The following is a 16,428-nucleotide window of genomic DNA, read 5'->3' as shown; positions in this document are numbered from 1 at the left end:
GGTGTGGAAGCAACTTGCTGTTATGGAATGCTAGACTGTAGCAGTTGACCTAAGAGTCCTTTGCAATCATTTGTATAACATCGTATACAATGCACCTTGCAGGCAAGCTCAAGATTAAAAGTTCTTAAATCTTTCCACTGCTTCCTGGAAACATGATTATAAGTACAGTAAACGTTTACCAATAATCAGCTTCATCCCACTCAAATATTACATCAGGCAGTGATGCCATAAACTTTCCATAAATGGGATGGGATTCAGAAGTACAAACTCCAACAACCTTCTCATATAATGCCATATGTCTAGCCATACCTATATAACAGTTTGATCATTAATACAGAAATATGAAAGTTTTTGCTTACAGCAAGGTTTTCCCATTCATTAAACAGCTTTGCACAGTGAGAACGGCCTCTGATACTGCAGCAGTCTCTATCACATGTACAATAACTTTGGGGGATCCTGCTTAGCTTTCTCATACCTAATTAAAAGTGTAAATTGTAAAAATTCAACTAGTTGTAAGCAACTAATACCTTCTAATTAATCCCACAGGCATGGGATGCAAACCATCAAGTCCCTCTGACTCAGTAAGCACTGAATACCACTGATGTCAAAATCTCACCCCTCTCATTACCCACATTAGTACACCAAGAAGCAGTACCAGCAGCCCTTATTGTATGGTAGTATGTGTGGTGCATGTTGTGGGGATCATATGAAATGTGGCCACCCTCTATAATCAGTAATCAGGATATAAGACTATGGTCCCAGTGACCCAGTGTCCCACTATTTGTCTATATAAGTGCAAAGCACACACATTACACACACACACACACTACACTACACTCACACTACACACACACACACTACACACACACACACACTACACTACACTACACACGCACACACACACACACACACATTACACACACTACACACACACATACATTACACACACTACACACACACATACATTACACACACACACACACACACACACATACTATACTGTACACATTCTATACATGTGTAGAGTTTTGTCCTATTATAATGCTAATTAGGACACAGTTTATGTAATCAAACAACCAGCAGTGCATTGTTCTTCATTGTTAGGTCTGCAAAATGTTCAATGCTGGCATCACCACTGTAAGTGCTTCTAAATGTAATTATGGCATAACACCAAACAGTTACAGTCGCTATGATGGTAGCTGTACTTGTGTGGGAGGTTCAAAGTGCCAATGAGCACAGTATTTTCCATACAGCTACATTACTGTACTGTATGAGTCATACAGTACAGTAATGTGGATAATCGGGCAAATTCAGTACAGTAATGCAGTACAGTTATGTAAGGAATGTCACGAAAGCAACCACTATAATAAGTGAAAAACACAGCACTATGGGGTGTCATGAGGCTAATACAACACTCAGCTTTGCCCCATCTCTCAACACATACCCTCGTGCTGTGTTTTCCATACACACACCTCCTGGAGTTATAAGGAGAGTCTTCCATGCTACAAATAACTAAAAATAGCATCTGTTTGGGGCCTCCTGGAGTTATAAGGAGGGTCTTCCATGCTACAGATAACTAAAAATAGCATCTGTTTGGGGGCTCCTGGGATTATAAGGAGAGTCTCCCATGCTACAAATAACTAAAAATAGCGTGGAGCCTCCTGGAGTTATAAGGAGGGTGTTCCATGCTACAAATACCCAAAAATAGCTTTTGTTTGGGGCCTCCTGGAGTTATAAGGAGAGTCTTCCATGCTACAAATAACTAAAAATAGCATCTGTTTGGGCTAATAACAAATGTTTTCCCTCAAGCTGTTCATTTATAATTGTGGCTTCAATGAACGGGACTGTTATTTCAGCAACAAATATAAACATTCTCTAGCTAGGCTGTATCACAAATGCTGAATGCTACATACATGCAGTGGAACCTCAGTTGTCTGGAGCCTATCCAGTGTCATACCATCCTATTACTTAATGTTACTTACTATGCACAATTAGTTTTGCACAAGCCTCTGAATGCGATGTGATTATAAAACATGTTTGACCTGTGCTTAAAAGTAATCTTTAATGAAATGCAAGTGATAGTAAGGACCTGCTGTGAGGTTGCCACTATTACTGCGGTAAACAAGATTAAATCATCCTCTTCAATAATCATAACATGAATGCTATGTGTAGCAGCCAGCCTTACCATGTAGTCAATGAACTACAACATGGTATATGTCCCATTTAGAGCAAAGGTGGTATATGGTCCTTCGATAATATTTATGATACTTGCTGTGATGTGTTAAAATGCTATATATCAGAAAAAAAACTCCTTACATTTCACTGCATGGTAATTTAAAGTAGCTTATCTCATATTTTAGAATGAACTCTGCCCTCAGAAGTTAATGACTTGGATAATAGTCAGCCTCACATTGTAGTGATTGAAAAAGGTGAGAATTATCAGTACTTAATTTGATTGAACAACAGCTTGTGTTGGAATCAACTAAAGCTGAGAAATCTTTATTTCCTATAACAGTTCATTATATATATATGTGTTCAATTTGCATGAGTTACCAAGGAAACATTACAATTTTTTCATTCATTCAAGTACTTGAAGTGTTACAAAAATTTCAAGTGATGTTAAGCAAGTCACATCAGTTGTGGCAGTTCATGTTATATGCAGAGTATTCAGTAATCCTCTCAAAGACGCATGATGATCAAAACTGTGGACTGAATTGTGAACTTACATGCACTGGATTTAACATTGTTTGCCAGAAGTGTACCATTTTGCAAGTTTGGAAATCACAAAGGGTAAATTCAATTTTAACCAGCTATATACATTGGTAAATGGGGACCGCATGACAGAGAGCAAGTTTAGTCAATTAATGGATATAACACAAATCTGTTTTGCCAATTTGACCAACACATTTTGCTGAGTTGGCAAAATATTGCTCAAATGTGATTTGTCAAAATAACAAATGCATTACTGAATTAACAATTAATGTACAGCACAATATCCTTTGTCAATTTGACAAATAGCTAATACAAAGTCAAAGTGACAAATAGCTACTACAGCTGAATTAGCAAAAAAATACTGTTATTATGATTATGATTAAAGTACTTGGTAAAGGTACCAGAAGGCCTTACAAAGGCCTAAGATGTTTATATTAACTTCACTAAGTATGTTTGAAAAGTAGGAGAAGAAAAAAATCCATGACTAGACCTGGGCAGCCTCGAACCTGCAGCCATCCGATTAACGCTCAAATGCTTACAGGAGTCTGCCGGGGCGGTCAGGATATTTTCTTCTTACTATTTTCATGTATTTGTATCCATAGGAACCCTAGAGAGTGACTTACTATCTCTAAGTACCCCAAGTGGAACCAAATGGACATCGTTTTATTATGATTAAAGTACTTGGTAAAGGCAGAGCCTGTATACCGGAAGGCCTTACAAAGGCCTAAGATGTTTATATTAACTTCACTAAGTATGTTTGAAAAGTAGGAGAAAGAAGAAAAAATCCATGACTGGACCTGGGCAGCCTCGAACCTGCAGCCATCCGATTAATGCTTGAATGCTTACAGGAGTCTGCCAGGCGGTCAGGATATTTTCTTCTATACTTGACAATACATTTTGTTGAATTAATAAAATATTGCTCAAATGTGATTGACAAATGCGGCCGTGTATAGCACAATGTCCTTAACAAATACAACTGTTGGATTAACAGCATGAATTATGTCTTGTCAACTTTACAAATATGTTTGTTAAATTAGCAACAAAAAAAAAACAAGACTATTACTACATTAATGGTGCTGGAGCCAGGGGCGGATCTAGGATTTATAAAAGGGGGGGGGGGGGCTAACTCAAGGTACTAATCTCTTGGGTAGAGGTGTGCAAAGCACACTTCCCAGCATACAAAGCATGCTGGAACTAGGGGGTCTGGGGGCATGCCCCCCCCCCCCCCCCCCCCAGGAAAATTTTGAAAACTGGATGCTAAAATACTGCAATTTGGAGATATTTCCACATAAAATTCATAATATTTTCTGCCTGTAGATATTTTATATACTGCCTTTAGATTATAGCTAGGTATGGCTCTCTGAAGCACTTTACTAATGGAAAAGTTTGGGTAGGTACAGACAACCAAGTACATGATGCACCCCTCTCACAATTGCACAACACTGAATATGTGCATGTTAGAATAAGAATGTTGAAAGTGGAAAATTTTGAAATTTGAACAATACAAGATTGAATCTGAGAGCATTTTCAATGGTAATTGTGTACCTGAATTAAGTATTGTCATACATATTAACTACACAAGTAGATGAATGAAGCCCTTTAAACAGACCAATGCACTTCATTGTATGTATAGGCGCAGGCAGATTTGGAAAAATTCCATAACAGAACCAACTACATGTTTCCAGTGAATGTTCTATTAGAGTAGTTAACTGACTGCTCTATTAGAGTATCTCGATCTTGTACACCTCCAATGCTGATCCAGGTCCTTGTTGCATAAACTTTAGCATAAATCCACTGATAATACCTTGGAAAGATGTTTATAAGGTGGTTTTATGAGTATTTGTATTATTAGTGATCATATAATTATGCTAGACAAAATTTCATTATAATACTCAGCATATTGATCAAGTAAAGCCTAAATATGAAGGGGGGGGGGCTTCAGCCCCCAAAGCCCCCCACCCTGGATCCGCCCCTGGGAGCCCTCATCAAACACTTTCAATATGGACATTGGCCTAAACTAGACAGATCTCTCATTAACAAACAAATTAGCCTATTGCCCTTGGATTCCCACCCTTATTTGGTGCTGCAATGTGGGGACTGCACTGTAAGAATATCAAGTTAACAAAAAAATTGTTAAGACTGTGACAATTGTATTTTTGTGTTAAGGCGCCCGATTTTTTAGCACCATATATATATATATATATATATATATGAAATTCTGATAGATTTCATTTCTTCCCACTTGAGTGCTTATAAGCTTGCTTCAAATTAATTGATGCTTAAAGGATCCTATAAACCTTTACATTACATGATGGACCCTCAAAGCTGCACGAAGCCCACAATTGATCATGATGGTGAAATATATATTCACATCAGTAAAGATCAGAACAAAATGACACTTGTGGCCATTACAGTCAAAAAGGTACTAAGTGAAACTACAAATAGGAGATATTCAGTTTAGTTTGATATCCTCTTCTTTCTCTGTTCTTGTGAACTTCTTCTTGTACTATTCTAATCTTCTTCTTAACATCTTCAGCATAACGGGGTAGTGATAGCTGTTGTAGTGTGTTGTTGTGCTGGAGTGCTTGAACTAGATGTTGAGCAGGTTCTTCACCGATCTCATTGTCACCCATCCACAGTTCGACTAGAGAAGTATTGATCTTCATTGTAGTAGCAATGACATCACAAGCTTCATCAGTGATGGGATTGACATTCATGCCGAGCTGCTGCAGTTTGTTTCCTTTTGTCAATGCAGTGAAGAGGACAATGGCTGAAGTTGTTGATAAACTGGTGTACCCCATGTCCATTCTCACTAGCTTAGATGAGGGACAGGAGACCATGTCATAGAAAGCAGGGTCCTCCCCAATGGTGTGGTTACCACTAATCCCTAATACTTCCACTCTACAGTGGATAGTGAGGTCACTGATGGAGGAGGAGGATGATCTTGTGAGGCCATTAAATGACAAGTCCAGCCATCTAATTGTGACATTACATTGTGTCAGGTTACAGTGAAGGACACGAAGGTGAGGATCTTGAATATGGCAGCCTGACAAGTTAAGTTCCTTCCAGTCCTTATAGGGTGAACAGGTGAGAAAGAGTGTAACACACTCAACATCATAAACAGTTAGGCTTGTGCTCATAAGGTCTATTATTTTATCATCAAAAGCTTTTCCTTTTTGTATAGAAGTGCAAAAGGCTTCATCATTTGCCTCATGGAAGCAACGAAAAAGTTGAAAACATTTAAGTTGATTCCGCAAGAATGTTTCGGCAATGACAATCTTGCTGTCTCCACCAGTGAGGAATTGTTTAAAAGCAGATCTCTGTCCCTTGGTAAGTGAGGTGTACATTGCAAACATGTTTGAATGAAGATTGCTCCAGAACTTATCTTTGAGCACTTGCAGCTCTTCGTCTGGTGGAAGCTGAGTAATATGATAAGCAGCCAAGAACTCCTGAATGGAAAAATGGACAAAGTTAAATGTCATTGTTTTCCCTGCTATCCCGAAGTGTTGAACAGCCTGGAGCAGTCCGAAGCCATTTAGAGCTCCTTTGATAGCTCCAACATCTGGACAAGCTGCTCTCATCTCCTCCAAGGTAAAGATTAGCTTGTTGCTGTTAAGACCCTCCAGCGATAGTTTTGATAACTGCTGAACTATTGTACTATAGGGCTCGGGGAGTTTGGCTAGATCAGTGATGGTATTATCAAGAGGATGACCAGACTTGGCAATGTGTCGACAAACAGTAAGACAGATGAAGTAATTGTACAGATGTGTAGAATTGCTGGGAAGGGGAATTCCTTGTTTGTACAGATAAATCAAGATCACCATATTGAAGGGGATAAAACATAGACCATTGATAGTCAAATTACCTTCAAGATATTTGGTGAGTTCTTTGGCTGCATGTGGCAGTGCTTGTTTAATGAAATTTACTCTTTCTGTTTCGGTAAATCCCAAAATGTCTACTCTGAGAGTTGCATGTTTACGCAGATTCTCTGAGGCATGTGGACGAGATGACACAATCAAGCCACATTTGGGCAACAAACGACGTTCAAGAATTTTGGAGACCAAACTTTTTTTCTGAAGCTCTACTGGAAATTCATCAAAGCCATCCAAAAGGAAAACAATATCTTTGCCGCCATTCTGAAAAAGGTAATCATCACATGTGTTGGTAATCTCTAGTGCTCTTCTGTACCCTACACAGAACAACTGAAGGAGGTCACAGACTGATGTAGTTTGTTGTACAATGGGATCACGCAGACAGACAAGGAGAACAAACTTGAAAGCTTTCAATATTTGTTTATCACCCCATCGATATGCAATTTCTTTCAGTAAAATAGATTTTCCAATCCCGGGAGGACCTTCAACCAAGATAAATTGTGGTGCATCATTCTTTTCTAGTGGGGCTAAGATTTGCTCAACCTCTTTAGTAACACTACTAGTATCAAGGACCTCTTGTAATGATTGGTTGCTGTCAATCTTCAGACGTTTGGGGACTGGCTGACTACTAGCTAGTGAAGCAATGTTACCTGTTTGTGTCAGTTTAGTGATGGCCATGGCTTGTTGTAGGTTATGATGTCCTTCATAATGGATGAGTAAGAGAGGTGTGAAATTCTTTGGATGGTCTGGTGGCCAAGTGTCATCATCAACCCTGAATCGTGCTTGTACATTAAGCTGGCATATCATGTTAGACAATATGAAGACCCCTATAGAAAACAACAACACATAAAGCACAATAATGTGTCCGGGCATCTACCTTGATCAGTAATCGTTGACTTGTCCATGTCAGGTTTTGAGGTCACTATATAGTTAGTGAAGACAACACACTAATAGCTAGTTATTGTTGTTATTGTTATTAGTGGCTTTACAGTTAATACAATTGTTTACCTACACATGTTGTACACATGCACACAATATAGCTAGTCACCTTTATCAGGAGCTTGATCACTGGACACTGCAGGTGACTCAATAACTTCAATCAACTTCTCCCAACTAGCAGAGGGGTCCACTTCAAGCCACTTCTCCAACATTTGGTTACAGCACCATTTGACATTGGTAGGATAACCAGCCTCAATACTCTTCAATTCTCCACTGGGTAGGCCCAGTAGTGTTCCTATCACCTTCCAGTCCGCAGCATAATTTGGAGTGATGTGTTGATAGAGATCTTTCAGTAGTGGAGTATTGGTAGCTGTATAGTGGCGAGCTTGCTATTATTATAATAAGCGGATATTAGTATCCTTACCCTTCTTAAGAGTTCTAAATTGGATTAGCCCTTCATGGTCCATGTCCTTATCGGCAGGTGTACACGTAGTGACGTGGGTACTGGGAAAGTATTAAGAATTTATGATCGCTGTTTGATACATTTTTTTTTTTTCCCGGGGTGCCTGCACCCCTTGCCACCACTAACCATACATGCATGTTCTCAAATTACTGTACATCACGGACCGGACTGACCATGAACTCTTATGAACAGTTTTCTAGATCTATAGCCACGCCTTCTTCGTTTGCGTATACAGTAAGTCAGTCAGTCCCGTCACCCAGACCCTACCTCTCAATTTTTAGATTTATTATAGAGCGATAACTTTTCCGTCACACAATTACGTTTAAATTATATGCGTAACCGCAACATATCCGCGGGGCAAATTCAATGGTGGGGCTCTAGGCTACAGGTAATTCCGAGGGTAATTCATTCTGCATGAAACTTACTCAGGACATGATCGACATTCTATCATGTTGGTTTTATCTATAGTAAAACCAACATGATAGAACAGAAGTTGGGAAAGACGATGAAAAATGTTTTTTGGCCATCAGGTTGGTTTTACCACACCCGGGTGTCTATTATCTATGGTTTTACCCACGGTAAAAGGACTAAACGGCTGTTTTGGACTCACTGCTGACTTGAGAAAGCGATTGTCGCCAACAACACTTTAGTAAGAAAGAATGATCAATACATGTAATGAACTACTGTACGTCGATTTGTCGATAGAAACGTTGTGGGACTCTTCTATTCTATTTTTGAAAGTGTCAAAATCCTTGGCCCACGCATTTTTTTGCAAATTATCAGCCGTAACTCGCCCAGCACGAATCAAACTAACCTGCACTACTTAGATATCTGTTATACTACTCCCTTCCTTGCTTCTGATAACGTGGTTTCATTTAGAAAGGCAGTCTCGACAAATCTGAGGCGAAGTAAACTCGCTTGACCGGAGTAAACTAGTGCTCCAATCGTACATAAATTGTTCTGCCCCGCGGAAGTGATTATGTAACTGCTGTGACGTCAGGTATTACCGCGGTTGGTTAGGCCATAGGCATGCTTAACCATACGATTACGTAACACCGGAAGCATGACCACGTATAAAATTGTGGTCAACCGTGCATAACACTGCTGCACCATTAATAGACCTCGCACTTACAAGGGTAACTCACGTATACATATCTATATGCTTTTGTAAGGAAAACATTAAGAATTTTAAGTTTGTCAGAAAAAACTGAAAACGAGAGGGGACTGAAACTGACACTGAAAGGAGGCCACCTACACCTGCAGATATAGCTATCAGAGTTGGGAGTAACTAGTTACTGTGTAACTAAGTTACGTAACTAGTTACTTTAATAAAAAGTAACTAGTAATATAACTAATTTAATACTTGTAACTAGCTATAGTTAACTACAACTGCCTGAAAACTAGTAGCTAACTAAGTTACAATAGTTACATTGCAACTACAGGTAATTATGCTTTAAAAGCAAGAGCACTTCAATTTTTGTGCTACGGTCACATTAAGTAAACACTTTCTGTGTACTGTTATTCATGATTCAGCTTGAGTATACAAACGTAACAGTTGAAACTGAGCTGAAATGGCTACAGAATCGCTATTTTTAGAAGGTGTGCATGTATAATTATATATATATATAGCTCTCTTCTCCCTTGCTCTGGGCAAAATAATCATATTACAAAAGTTAACCGGCAAACAAGCATAACTTATACATGAAAGTAACTAGTAACTAGATACTAGTTATATCATAGCTTTAAAAAGTATAACTGTATCTAAGTTACATGGGATAAAAGTAACTAGAAACTAGTAACTAGTTACTTTTCTGAAGTAACACCAACTCTGATAGCTATTAGTGGACATTTAATCCCTGATTCAGTCTAAGGGATACTTAGGTGTAGATCAATGGTATATAGGTGACCTCCCTTGTTCCCCTATTTTTTTCTATGATATTAATTTTTCTGTTTACTTTTTTTTGTAACTATGATTATAGCTATTATGACTGGTGAACCCACACACATACTACATCAAAAAGAAAAGCTACCGTTTTGTTCACCCGGGTTGAGTCCATAAACACCTCATAAAATAATTATGATGATGAGAGACGTCTTATTATTTTAAGACAATAATAGCCAGGGCTCCTGTATTGACCACCCTGTGGGTATCAGTGCATGGTACCCACAACTGTGTACATTTTGCCCTGGGAAATTTTGCCATACCTCCATTATCCGAACACTAGCAGTTAACTAGACTTTACTTCATGCCTTCATCAGGCCCCATAATATTATGCTACAAGTGGTTACCAGTGTTATTCAGTGATTCTAAATTACAGAGCTCAGAAATAGGTACACACCATCCCAACCATGCAATCTTTCCTCCACCCTTAGCAGGCCTGACTTGTTGTTGGTTTCTACTGTTTGTTCAAACTAACTCAGCCCACCAATACCCAGCAACATCTTTTGGCTGCATGCTAGAGCTCTATAGCTATTTACAATATGACCTTCAGCTTCCTAGCTTATCTGTTAATCTTATTTCCATCAAGATTGGTTGCTTAGGCCATTTTATGCCAGACACAATTATATACCCAAGTGGCTAATGCTTGTGAAGTATCAAAGAGAAAACTATACGATCGCTGTTTGAGCAAGCTGCTTGCATTGCTCATAGCTACAGAATTTTTAATTCTAGAGCCTGCCTGAACTGGCCGAGATCTATCAAATTACCTAATCTAGACTCAGGGGTATCATACAGGATTCATACAACATAAATACAGGGGTCTAGACTCAGGGTTACCATACCCCTGTACTCGGGGGTACCATGCACTTTATTTATTTATTGATACGTCAACACAGGAGCCCTGGCTAGACTTACATTTCAATGCAAAAAAATAAGTAGCTATAAGTTCATCAGTTATTTGATAGATCCCAGTTTGGGGAGGCTCTAAAATTAAAAAAAAATTCTGTTTGAGTAGGAGAGAGCAATGTGAGCAGCCTGCTCAAACAAGGATCGTATAGTTTTCATCAATACTTCACAAGCGTTATAACCACTTGGGTGATTGTGTCTGGCCTAAGCAACCAATCTCGATGGAAATACGTAAGATTACAGATACGGCTAGAAAGCTGAAGGTTATATATTGTAAACAGCTATACAGCTCCTGTGTTGTTATTATCAATGTACAGTATTGAGGTGTATGGACATTAGAAATATACAGTATTTCAATGGCTGACATTCTTATGAATCACATTATTGTATGTTGTAGATGCCAGGTTTTCATATCTATATGATTATTGAAAGGAAAGGTCTCTGCATTTCCAAAATAGTAACAAACATCCATGCATGTTGTTCACTGTGATTGCTGTAACGTGATACGATGGAGACAATACACCCAAATATTCCATCGTTGCAACTCTAGCATACACACGTATAGTTCTATACTGTGTGCAATTGCTACTAAATTTACGAAAATTAAAGTGTACCATATAATTAAAGTGCATATCAGCAGTCACACCAGCTCCCACATTTTTCAATGTTATTGTTTTCATGACAGCAGGTGATGTAAACATTTAGTACATATGTACATGTCTCTACAAATTTTTAAATATGTGAACTGTAAACTGAACCGTGTGGTTACTGATTGTATAATTGTTTATCACAATCTCTTTTGCCATAGGCATTTGTTGTGCCTTAGTGAAAGTACAATATACAAGATACGTAAGTAGTTGAGGAAACATTGAACTTCAAGTTAAACAAAAGACATGGCTAGTATGTAACTATAGCTAGCTATGTACATATACATTGGTGTAAAATGCAGTTAAATTAAATGATTTCATATCTTTATCCACCCAGCTATAAATTCAGACCACTCCCGGGTTGATCACTAGGGTCTATTTACTATGTCCAACCAATTTGGCAATGAACACATATAGTAAACATACGATACAAGTACTCTGTATGTATGCATGTAATGTCGAGAATGACATGTAAATATATGTTTTATTGCTGTTAATTGTCGTGACAAACTCACTCCCATACTCACTACTCTGTAACATGTATACATTGTATGAGTGGAATAAATTGTTGTCTTGTTTGTTCTTACTAATGCAGGCAACCACTGTCTGGTCAAACTGATGATCAATCCTATTTCAGCTGGTAACATCATTTGAAGAACGCTGTCATCATGAGGGAAGTGCTATTCAAATTTAGCAGTTAACAACAACATGGTATATAGTTTTGCTGGTTACATTATTTTAAGCCAATGGATATTTTAGTCATGGCCAAAAGTGTTACACATACAAATACAATTAATCAACATTGTATGGTATCAAAGACAAGAAGCATCACAAAGGAAGGTGTTTTCACGTAGTCACGGTTAATTTTATGATAACTGCAATGTTGGTGTTACTATACTATGCTGTATTTGCCTGACACTTGCTACAGTGTTGCAGTACTACTCACCCATTTACCAAGAATTAATAATATGGGAATCTCAAATATATTATTAACTCTTGCTTCTACACTAGGCATGGATTATGATAGCCAGACTTGGTATATTTATTATTGAGCAGCAATTAAATTAATAATTTTGTAATTTTTTCACCAGGAAATTTACTGGCATATGGCCATGCTGTAATTATTGCCTGTTCCCAGTACTTTGCTTTACAGTGGCATATCAAAGTGATAGCTAGTCGGTTGAGCTCTTCAAGGAAATAGCAGAGGTTGGGGGGGGGGGGGGGGGGGGGATTTGCCCCAAATGGATCCGCCATTGATCCAGAATGACTAAATTAAGAATGAATATTGATGTATCCTCTGGTATCCGTATGGTGGTGCCATGATAAATCTAAGCAAAGCAAATGACCAGCCAGTGAAGTAGTTTTTGTGAGGCTAACTTGACACAACAGGAACTACTGAAATATTGATTACTTTTAGGTTGAAAGGCAGGCAGGCAGGCAGGCAGGCAGGCAGGCAGGCAGGCAGGCAGGCAGGCAGGCAGGCAGGCAGGCAGGCAGGCAGGCAGGCAGGCAGGCAGGCAGGCAGGCAGGCAGGCAGGCAGGCAGGCAGGCAGGCAGGCAGGCAGGCAGGCAGGCAGGCAGGCAGGCAGGCAGGCAGGCAGGCAGGCAGGCAGGCAGGCAGGCAGGCAGGCAGGCAGGCAGGCAGGCAGGCAGGCAGGCAGGCAGGCAGGCAGGCAGGCAGGCAGGCAGGCAGGCAGGCAGGCAGGCAGGCAGGCAGGCAGGCAGGCAGGCAGGCAGGCAGGCATATCTCCTTCCTTTACTGCAAATTCACCTGAAACTAAACTCAAAATGTCATCTAGCGCCTTCGTGTATAGTAAGCGCATCTAAAAAGAATTATCGTTTGGCAGACGTTTACGCCATTAATAGTTTAAGCCATTAATAGTTTTTGCAACAGCTTTTAAGACTTCACAACCTAAATCGTAAAATTCACTGCTATATGCATGCATCAACATCACATTTACTGTAGCTAGCTAGCTATACTGGTCAGAGTGGCTTCCCCTTTTTAATGGTGTGGCTTTGAGCTGGTTTGTGCCCCTCCCCTTGCCAGCTCCTCGATCCGCCCCTGTGGATTCCACTGTTGTGGCTCCTTTGGTGCATGCCTTTATGATTGTATGTTCAGTCCCCAGAATTGTAAAGAAAAGTTCTACTATTGCCACAATGAAACGGAGCCAGGGACCAAAGAAGGGAATCCCCAGAGAGACAGTTTGGGTACTCCCGGGCTGTACCAACAGAGAGCTCCTAACCCCATACTTTCAGTATCCTACAGAAGTACAGTACAGTGCATGGGACTTCCTGATAATGGACCATTGTTGGTCTATTTTTGGAGGCTCCTCTTTTGGATGTAAAAAAAAAAAAAGTATGCTAACTTCTATTGTAAGACTTGAAGCAGGTGCTGCAGGGACAAAGGAAGTGGAAAGTCTGAGTCAAAGTTATTAGTAAAATGCTGCCAGAAGATGTTGAGTAGCTGTGATTTAATAGTGGAAAAAGACTGATTAAAGTCAAGTACTATAAAAGTCTTGGTAATCTGTTGAAATAAAAGTTGCTTTAATTTGTTTGTTGGCTGACGTATAAATGTGTCGAAGTTCGTTGGTAGTGTAGAATCTAGTAGGAACTGATATCGAAATGATTTGATGGGTGCTGGATTGATTTTATGAAAAAGAGTATGTTGTAGAGATTATAGGTGTACATTAATGGTAGAATGTTAAGTTTGACAATATGTGTTTTATAGACAGTTACATATTCATTAAGAATATATTTAGTAGCACGGTGTTGGATTCTTTCCAGAGTAGGGATGTCACAAATAAGGTAAGGGTGCCATAAGGAAGAACAATAAAGTAGTTGCAATCTAAATAGCTTTCTTGGTAGAAATGTCAATTGAGTGGCTGAAGGTGTGCACATTTTTTGTTTGTAATTCAGATTTCCTAACTATCTCATGAGTCATGTCCCAAGGAACAAGTATACAATTGCCTGCAACTCATAAACCAAAATTTCAGTCCAGCCATATGACGATTGCAAGTTGTGCATGGCTAACTGATTCAAGCCTGCAACTGTTAATGGGAGCTGACAATGTATTACTGGACAGATGGAGCTTATATTTAGAGCTGTATATACCTAATCAGACATCTTATATAGAACTTCATTGTAACTTCATTGTAATAATAGACACTTCTGTCCAAGGATGCTAAAACTATATATGAATAGCAAAATTCAAAAAAGTGTGCACTAAGGTTAAAGAAAAAACATGTAAAATAAACTAGTGACCTTCCGTATGTTTCCATATGTTTGTAAGTTTAGTGTTGTACGTACCACTCACCATCAACTGTTTGTCTTGTTGTTATTAGCATGTAGCTAAATTCTTGGGACTTAACATAATTAATTTTATTGTAGTACCAGAATCAAGATAGCCATCTGATGTTCAAATGGAATTGCAATAATTGTTTTTTTATATACTGTATAGCTGTGTCATTCATGGTTGCGGTGTGGTGGTCCTTGGTTTGAATCCATATAAACTTTTTTACAGTTTTTGTATATAGCTACACCTTCAATGATATATTTTATAGTGGCTGTTCTATTAGAGTATATATCTGTATCGTGCATTAGTTAAGCATGCTTATAGCTTTTTGATTGCCTTTAATTCTGCATAGCTATTACTCAAGCTACAACAAATAGCTTATTTATACACCATTTTTCAATTAATTTTTGCCAGTTAGTTAACCCTTCGTCAAAACTTCATATTATCAGGTACCTCTTAACAAAGACCACCTCTGTAATAATACCACCTGTATAATAAGACCGCCTCAAATAAGGCAACCTCATTATGTCAAGTAGGTTGGCTAAGGTGTACTCATAATGTAATCAGTCAGTACTTAAAAGTTAAAATGACAGCTGCAGGGTTGTACAAAAGGATATACTATTGTACCATGCCTAAAGTCCATGGTCATGTCACAAATGAAAATGGAGCAATTGCATGCATAATTTACTCCAATGATACTGGATTTGATAATGGATTTCTTATGAATTGTGAGAGTTGTATAGTTAAATTAATGATCTTGGACTTTGTGTCTTGGTAATTGTTAGACACTTGTAATAGGCGTCTTCGAGGATTTAAAAACCTGAGGTGATGTCAATGATTACCTGCACCTTGGTAATTATTGATGTCACCTCAGGTTTTTAAATCTTCAAAGATGCCTATTATGAGTGCCTAACTATTATCAAGACATAAAGTCCAAGATCATTAATGTTGATTTTGTAACTATGTAACTCCTAAATCATGCACAATTCATGAGAAATCCATTATCAAATCCAGTATCAGTGGAGTAAATTATACATGAAATTGCTCCATTTTCATTTGTGACATGACCCATGGACTTTAGGTCTTGGCATGGTAAGATAGTATATTCTTTTGTACAACCCTGCAGCTGTCATTTTAAGTACTGGCTGATTGATTGATTGATAATTTTTTACATTATGAGTATACACCTTAGCCATATTTGTTGGACCTACTTGACATACGTAGCTACTATAATGAGGTGGTCTCATTATGAGGTGGTCTTATTACAGAGTTGGTCTTTGTTAAGAGGTACCTGTTAATATGAAGCTTTGACCAATTTTAGTTTTTCAGTTGCAGTTTTCAATTTCCACTGTTTCCAATGTCCCTGTGAAATTTATATACTGATAAGGTACAATGATATTGAGTTACAAGTTACCACAGATACATGATACATGAAGACTTGCATTGCTGTTCATAATGCCATATTGTTTATATCACCTTGATTTTTCTTTGGCTGTACCATGTGCTGTTATTTGATTAAAATAACCACAACTCAGCACAACACCTCAGGAAAAATAATTAGGATGTATTAGGTTATGGCATTTATGTACTGCACTTATTTTCACATTTTATACATGTAGCTATACCTTCATATTACATTTTTATTAGTTCTTACTGAT

At 38.5% G+C, this 16,428-nt stretch overlaps 1 protein-coding gene across 2 annotated transcripts; it reads right to left on the bottom strand.

Moving 5' to 3' along the window:
* Positions 1–5,053: 5,053 nt before the first annotated feature.
* On the bottom strand, positions 5,054–8,946 carry LOC136265019 (protein NLRC3-like). Of its 2 annotated transcripts, XM_066059778.1 has the most exons (5): positions 8,801–8,946; positions 7,948–8,027; positions 7,633–7,893; positions 7,462–7,506; positions 5,054–7,411 (listed from the first exon to the last, which is right to left on the bottom strand). In XM_066059778.1, the coding sequence occupies exons 2-5, from the start codon at positions 7,988–7,990 to the stop codon at positions 5,148–5,150; spliced, it is 2,613 nt and encodes an 870-aa protein (XP_065915850.1). In that variant the 5' UTR covers positions 7,991–8,027; positions 8,801–8,946; the 3' UTR covers positions 5,054–5,147. The 2 variants fall into 2 exon arrangements, with proteins under 2 accessions (XP_065915850.1, XP_065915849.1); XM_066059777.1 differs by having other exon boundaries at positions 7,948–8,946.
* Positions 8,947–16,428: the final 7,482 nt, after the last annotated feature.

Source organism: Dysidea avara, chromosome 8 (assembly GCF_963678975.1).
Source record: "Dysidea avara chromosome 8, odDysAvar1.4, whole genome shotgun sequence".
Taxonomy (NCBI): Eukaryota; Metazoa; Porifera; class Demospongiae; order Dictyoceratida; family Dysideidae; genus Dysidea; species Dysidea avara.
This window is presented reverse-complemented; position numbering and strand designations above follow the sequence as displayed.